Raw genomic sequence first — 7,901 nt, 5'->3', positions numbered from 1 at the left:
TTTGCCACCTTTCAACTAGCAAATAGTGTTAAATAATTCCAATTGCACGTTGAAATCAGTTTTCTTTCAACTAAAATGAACACAAAAAAAACAAATCCTTTTTACTACTGAAGATAGTTACACATCCTGGATATTTAGCCAATCTTGTACTTTTGTGCCAATACATTTTATGTAACTTGCTGATTCTTAAATGATCTCATGGTATCATAAATTTAAAATGCACCACTATTTTCTAGGCTATGTATCTATATAGCATACTTAAAAAGGAATATATGCCTATGAGCTTATTGATGTAAAAATGTAAATACTATATCTGAAAGTTCAAATATCATGCCAGACCTTTGCTCCTTTTATTTTGTGTGTTGAAAATCACTCTAAAATGTCCTGATGGCTGATGGCAGCTTTTCAAGTAATCATTAATAAATACACACAAAATAAGAATCAAAAAAGTTATTAACTAACCAGATCAGTTAGACATTTAGATACAACAACAGAATACATAGTCTCTCAGCAGGTTTTCTTCATATAATTTCTCTAAGGGGTCACAGACACATCCATAAACCTTTAGCTTGTTTGTAGAAGGAAAGGAAATCTGTTTCTGAAGATACACTCTGCCATGGCTCTAAGGGTTTCTTTTTGTGAGTGATAAACATGTTCCCCGAGGTCTAAAACAATGCTCCATTTTCTTGATGCATTAGAGGGACCTCTGCTCCCTCGGGAATAGTACAGAAACTTCAAATATTTACTTTAACAATGTGACCTAGTTAACAATATTAGAGAGAACCTAGCTGCTTGGCTTTCCTGCTTATGAATGTATGAATTTTCAGTATGGTAAAATAAACAAGCATTTTTCTGTGAAAAGACTCAAGGAATGTCTGCCTACACTAAGCAAACTATTACCGAAATAAAAGAAATCATGCATGCCCACTTCAACAACTTCCTTGAACAAATACTTGTGTATTGTTTTAGCATAATGCCAGACTTGTCAATAACGTGTTCAAGTTACGGTATTGAACTCACACAATAAAGACTTAATACTCTATGCGAATGTTCAAAGCAAGGCCTCAATATCCTTCTTCAAATGATATTTATATTTCACCCTTATGACATAGATGCATGTATTTACTTTTCCAAAGAGAATATAAATAGAATCCATATTCTAGTATCACTGCTTTATCTCATTTTTAAAGAGGCACTTCTTCATATTTCTTAGAGTGTATTTTCACGATAATCTCTTTCTTTAAAAATATCAGGCAAAAATGTGTATAAATATCACTGACAATAAAAGGAAAGCTATTTATTTTTAAACTAGCTTTGGAAGCAGCCGCCCCTGAAACAATGGAAGGAAGAAAGGATATAAGAACTAGCTGGCAGAACAGGCAGGGTGTGAGAAGTATGAACAACTGGCCTATTCCAAACGAAATGTGTAATTCTTTGATGTCTACTATTTTCAATAACGACGGCTACAAAAGTAAAGCATAGATCTCAAAATAGGCAAATCCATGAGGGCAAACAGCTGTGTGTGTGTGTGTGTGTGTGTGTGTGTGTGGTGTGTGTATGTATGTGGGTGTGTGTGAGACAGAGAGAGAGAGAGCGAGACAGAGAGAGACAGGACTACCACAATTAAATTGAAAGAATATGGGGGTGCTTATTTATGAAGTTATGTGACAATAGATATAACACAGAATATCGCATCAGGGAAAAGCATCCCTAAATGGTGCAAGTTAGCTGGTGCTGAAGGGAAAATTTATAGAGTTGACCAAATATCCCTTGACCAAGCAGCTCCAAAAACATTCCTGGAAAACGAGTCTACTCACAGATTGAACTAGATAAAGCAATTTCAAAAGGCATCATTGTTGTAATTTTTTCATTCATTTAAAAATATTTTACACAATGCAGCCAACTCTGAATTGCTCATTTGAAGAAGAACAGACACACAGCAATGGGAAATGAAGTTTCCAGATGTTGGGCAAGGGAGATAGTGGGAATCATACTTAGATAGGTATGTATACACATAAAATATGCCTTTCTGGTTGTTTTTACATATGACACTAGCCTTATGAGAGGGGAAAGAAGCTGGCTATACTGGTTGACATCTGAAGCTGGTAGAATCCTAAAAAATGCCAATAAATAGTGTATTTCAAGAGAAACACATGAGACTGAAAAGTTGACAATCCTTCTGTACTTTGTTTCTCTTTTATCCTAATGCATCCTATTGCCTAACACTTGCTTCTGTAGTATATGAAGTCCAAGACTATAAAATGTACATCAGGTAGGAAAAAACAGAAGAATCTCATGGGTAGGGTTCTAACAAAGATAAGAGTTGCTGTGGCTTTTTATCCCCAGGTCATTCTAATCTCTATCATATTTATGGGCAGGGCAGAGTACCTGACAGTTGTTATTCTTCTGCACTTCCTTGAGGTTGGCATTTCTAAGGTGTATTTCAATCATATTATTTATGTATAGATTATGTATTTTTACAAATGTTAGATAGGCCATCAGTGAGACTGCAGATTGGTGTCCTGATCTTGATTTTAAGACTTTTGGCTATAGAATTGTCACTGGAATTTTTGAAGCTTTTGGCCAAAAATATATAAAAGCTGCTACATGCCTTTATTTCTGTTGGTTTCCAAGAGCTCCTTGAGATATGTTTCTTTCAAAAGAATATTTTAGTGGTAAATTTTCGATCTCAAAAATTGTCACTCTGAAGAGGTGGTAAAAATCTTGCTTTTTCACACTGGGATTTGAAATTTAAAGTAAGATTTTTAAAATGTGCTATAATTGTACAATTTCTATGAAATAAAAACTAAATAACATAAGGATTCCACATCTAGATTTGAATTATAATATGCTATCTCAGATGCCCTCAGAAGCTTTCATTATGTCTTATGGATGCAATATGTTCCTTCAGTCTTTTCTGAAAAGAAAATCTGTACTTACAGAGTCATTAAGATAATTACTTGGATTTTTGAGAAAAATTGTATTACTCTTGGTCACCTAAAACCTATGTTACGTTGAGACCTGTTGTTTTTTAAAGGAAATTTTTTTTTCACTAAAATGGCACAGATTCAAGATTGCATTACAAATTAAATTGGAATTCCCTTAAACAGGTTCACTGAAAGTCTATTTCACTAAACATCATTTTCATTAACTTTAGCAGAAGTAGTTTTCCAGAGTTAGTATCTCACATAATCATTTATAACATCTCTAAGACCATTGAATATGTATGATTTATTTTATAAGCCTGTCACATCAAGAATTTATTAGAGCTCAATAAAAATATATATGTGCATGTGAATATATATGTTTATGTTTCCAACCAGTGCACAAGAAGTAGAAATTAGCCCCTTATCCGTACATGGCAACTTTTATGCCCAAAATTAGCTGTCAAAACACTATTCACATATGAGTTCTCTTTCTCTTGGTCAAAGAGTTTTTTTTTGGGGGGGGGAAATGTTCTTAAAGTACATTAGACAGGGATACAATGGGGTCTTAAATACTACATTTGATCTTAGCCAAAAGGCCGAGAAACGATACAATGGGGTCTTAAATAAAAGACACGTTGTGAAGACAGCAGTTTAAAAAAAAATCCACTCTCTTTCAGAATTCGACATCTTAATATGGGGAACATATCCTTTCACAAGACTCCAGGAATTAAACAACATAGAAGAGTTCAAGTGTTTAGTTTACCAGCTCCTCTGCCATTCCTTGTCTCCAAAATTCAAGGCCAGTGATAGTCACTATAACACATTTTGTGTGAAATGAAAATCACTAGACAGGAAATACACTTATCATACTAATTTCCTAGAATCATCTAGTTACCTGTATCCATTAAAAGTACATTGGAATATGACAACTTCAGAGAAAAACAATGAAACAATCACTATGATAGCTGAAATATGGCTTCATAGGAAACAGGGCTACATTTAATTAGCTTCCATTGTGTATGTGTCTTTTCTGGTTTTTGTTATAATTCATATCACTGGTATGGTCTCGAGCCAATCTTTTCCAATTTAAGTTACTACCAAAGTTTACAAACTTGACATGAAGATTACATTATATTTACAAAGAACTTGGCACTTACAGAATAAATTATTGACTTTTTTCTTTAACTCCAGACCAGGGCACCCATGGTTCAGGCAAATGGGAAAGCCCAATGCCTTATTATATATTATGCTACATTAACATGAATAAATAAGTTTCCAGCTGGTCATTCTTCCACAGTGCTGTCCCTGTTGCTGAAAACAAGTACCTTCCATTTCTAATCCATGGAGCGTGTAGAGAATTTATCAGTCCAGAGAGAGCAAAGGTTGCATGTTTTCTTCTTCATTTTTATCCACGCGTTTTAGTACTGTAGGATCCACTACCGACTGGGATCTGGAAATGATAAGGCTAATGTCAGAGAGTTATTACCAAATAATCATGTTCCCTTCTCCGTCTTTTCTCCATTATTACTGCTCTCATGGATGTGGATTATCTTCCCTACATCAAAGGCTTTATGAACTGAGAATGCTGCACGTTTACAGAGGGACATGCTTACCATGGGTTTTGCATCAGAGGGAGAAAAAAATCCCCTCTGAGCTCTAAATAAAATCATGAGCAGCAAAGAATTCTAAATGTACCATAATAGGCTTAAGTTCTATTCTTCCCAATCGATCAAGAGTCTTTTCTTTGAGAGTGAGAATTTATAGCGTAGGACAGATGGATGATAATAGCACATCCCCAAGTGGAAAATTATTACAGTGAAACTATTGTTATGAGAAATGATGTAGAAGTGATAGGAGCCTTGGTTCCTGTTTTAAAGAGCTCTTGGAAACAAATTCAACACGAATGTGCATTTTAACCACCTTTTTAAATGTTTGTTTATTTATTTATTTTGAAAGAGAGAGTGAGAGCAGTGGAGGGACACAGAGAGACAGAGAGTCCCAAGACAGACTTTGCGCTATCAGCGTGGAGCCCCATGCAGCACTAGACCTCACCAATCATAAGATCAGAACCTGAGTGGAAATAGAGTCCATTGCTCAAACATTCGAGCCACCCAAGCGTCCCTAACCATCATTTTTCATTTTGGATGACCACAATAGGAAAAGAAAAGGAATCAAAATTTGAATGTGAGCTTTTGTTAAATTTCCCACCAGAGCATCTGAATAAAATCAGTCTTACTCTGGAAAGTTTCATGAAATGATTTAAGGCTTTAAAAGAGTAAAAATCCCTCTTGTTGAGGCAGCAGCACTTTGTGATTACAAGAGCAATCATTTGAACTCCTTATACATGCCTTTGATAGTAGGTAGGGATTATATCTCAATTCATCATTAGGAAACAACTTGAAACTGGGCAGAGGGAAAGTCAATGAAACATACTACTGTTATGGCAGGAAACTGCATTCTTAATAGCTATGGCATTAAAGAAGCAGCTGCCCTTTTAAAATTCTCAGCAATGAATTTCCCCCCGCTGCTGCATTCCAGCCAATTGGCTATTGCTGTGGCAATATGCCTCTTAGCAGACCTCATTAACTCTCAAAAAAAAAAAGACTGTAAGCTAAAATACAACTGCACATGCTAATGAAAAAGAACAACAATGGAACTAATTATCAAAGCAAAAATAATTATAGGATTAACTGATTAATTGACTCTTTTATTTAAATAAACCTAAATTCATTTCTAAAGAGGGAGTGAAAAGAAAGGGGAGGACATTAAAATAGGAATGTTTTATTTCCTAAGTCATTTTCACTATTTTATCTCAGTAATAGGTTATACATGTGTATATCAGAAAGGAGACCAACTAAAGTTGAATGAGCAGATGGGTGAGAGAGAGACAGTGGAGGGAAAAGAGGGAGAGGGACAGGGAGGAGAAGGGGAAATAAAGGAGGAGGAAAGAGAGAAGAAGGAGGAAGAAAAGAAGGAATAAAAGATTGTGTATCATTTTTAAAGGCAATAATAATTTATCTTCAGAAAAATAATTTTTAATGTTTATTATTTTGGAGAGAAAGACAGAGCATGAGCTGGGAGGGGCGGAGAGAGAGAGGGAGACACAGAATCCGAGCCAGGTTCCAGGCTCTGACCTGTCAGCACACAGTCCGATGCGGGGCTCGAACTCAGGAACCAAGAGATCATGACCTGAGCCAAAGTCAGACCTTTAACCGACTGAGCAACCCAAGCGCCCCATATCTTAGGAAAAATAATTTATTTGATGAATAAAATAACATTTTAACACAGTGAAAAATGGCACAAAACACTTAGGAATTAGACCTTTAACACTGCTTTACTTGGACTCAACTAAAAACAAACAAAAAAATGGTCTCCTAAGAAAAATCCATGTTAAAACAAAAAAAATTTCATTTGATGCCCTGCACTAAAGTATTAACGTGACTACTAGTAAATTCCATAAGCAGGGACATGATCAGTTTCTCTCCTTACAGTGAACACAATGTGTATCAGTCTGTTACACAACAGGATCTTAATATCTTTAATTCTACCCAACAAATAGTTTCCATAACTGAAAGAAGTTTGGTATTAAGCATTTAAAAGCAAGAGTAATAAAGATAAAGCCATTTATCCTATAAAAAAGAAATTCTTAACAGAAAATCCATTTTAAAATTCTCACCAAGTTAGATTTATTCTATGAATGTTGAAGCATAACCTAATAATATTGAATAAGTACATGCCAAAGCTCTTCAGGCAGCACAAAGTGCACAATTCAAGCATTTGCCAAAAGGTTCTATGAAAACATATATCATACACACACATGTGCACACACACACATACAGTCTTTTAAATCCTTAAGTTCCTTGACTATTTTTAAAAAGTGATGAGAGAATATGGTTATTTTAATAAAATATTTTAAATTACAGTGCACTATTCAACCTGGGATTAAATTCTTAGTTTGCTTTTATCATGAACTACCAGTATCAGAATTGTTGGATGATGAATGTTGGCTCCATATGTAGAACAATTCCTCAATAAAACAAGCCAGGCAGAAACGATTTCCGATTAAGATTTTTCGGTATTTAATTGTCCCAAGTGAACCATTATTTTAGTCCAGATTTTTTTTTTGCTGTGTTATACAAAACAGCAGGACTTTTTTTTTTTTCAGTTCATTTATTTTTGACAGAGAGAAAGAGCATGAACAGGGGTGGGGCAGAGAAAGAGGGAGACACAGGATCTTAGGTGGGCTCTGCACTGAGAGCAGAGAGCCAGATGTGGGGCTGGAACTCACAAACCGTGAGATCATGACCTGAGCTGAAGTTGGATGCTTAACCAACTGAGCCACTCAGGTACCTCACAACAGGGCTATTTGTGCAGGATCATAATTGTGCAGGATCATAAGTGAATGCACCTGTTTCAGCTACAATAGAAGGAGTTGTTTATCATTAACTCATAGTATATGGGAACCTTCTCCACATAGCCTCTACTGTCTTTGCAATGAATAACTTCTATTTTTTTTTGCATGAAACCCAATAACTTAAATTAAATCACTCAGTTATCATTTATTCATTTATTATGCACCCACAATGTTGTGTTATACCTTTGTGTTTAAGAGGACAGATTTTGGACAGAAGTGGATTCCAATTCCAGGTCTGCTATTTGCTAGCTCTGTGACCATGAGAAGGCTATTTAAACTTCCTAGATTTTGTTCTCTTAACTGTAAGAGGGAGAATACAACACCTACATCATACAGATGTACTAAGGATCAAACTCAATAATGCATGCATAAAGTCCAGCACATACTTTGGCAGGTCACAAATGGTAGCAGTTAAGGAAACGACTGATGGAATTGGATTGTTGGGTTTCCAATATTAGCAGTGCTACTTTGTGTCTATGTGACATGTGGGAGTTATTTATCTTCTCTTTATCTGGATCTCCTCACCAATGAGAGAGGAATAGTACTAACCTATTAGTTAT

The 7,901-nt window shown here is 35.4% G+C and overlaps 1 protein-coding gene across 1 annotated transcript in view; it reads right to left on the bottom strand.

Moving 5' to 3' along the window:
• Nucleotides 1-1,564: 1,564 nt before the first annotated feature.
• CLVS2 (clavesin 2) overlaps nucleotides 1,565-7,901 on the bottom strand; it is a 67,462-nt gene continuing 61,125 nt past the window's right edge. The window contains exon 6 of the mRNA XM_030316257.1: nucleotides 1,565-4,377. Coding sequence (XP_030172117.1) covers nucleotides 4,290-4,377 — 88 coding nt within the window. The 3' untranslated portion in view covers nucleotides 1,565-4,289. The remainder of the gene's footprint in view (nucleotides 4,378-7,901) is intronic.

This window comes from Lynx canadensis, chromosome B2, assembly GCF_007474595.2.
Source record: "Lynx canadensis isolate LIC74 chromosome B2, mLynCan4.pri.v2, whole genome shotgun sequence".
Taxonomy (NCBI): domain Eukaryota; kingdom Metazoa; phylum Chordata; class Mammalia; order Carnivora; family Felidae; genus Lynx; species Lynx canadensis.
The sequence above is the reverse complement of the archived record's forward strand: the minus strand, read 5'-3'. Positions and strand labels throughout refer to the sequence as shown.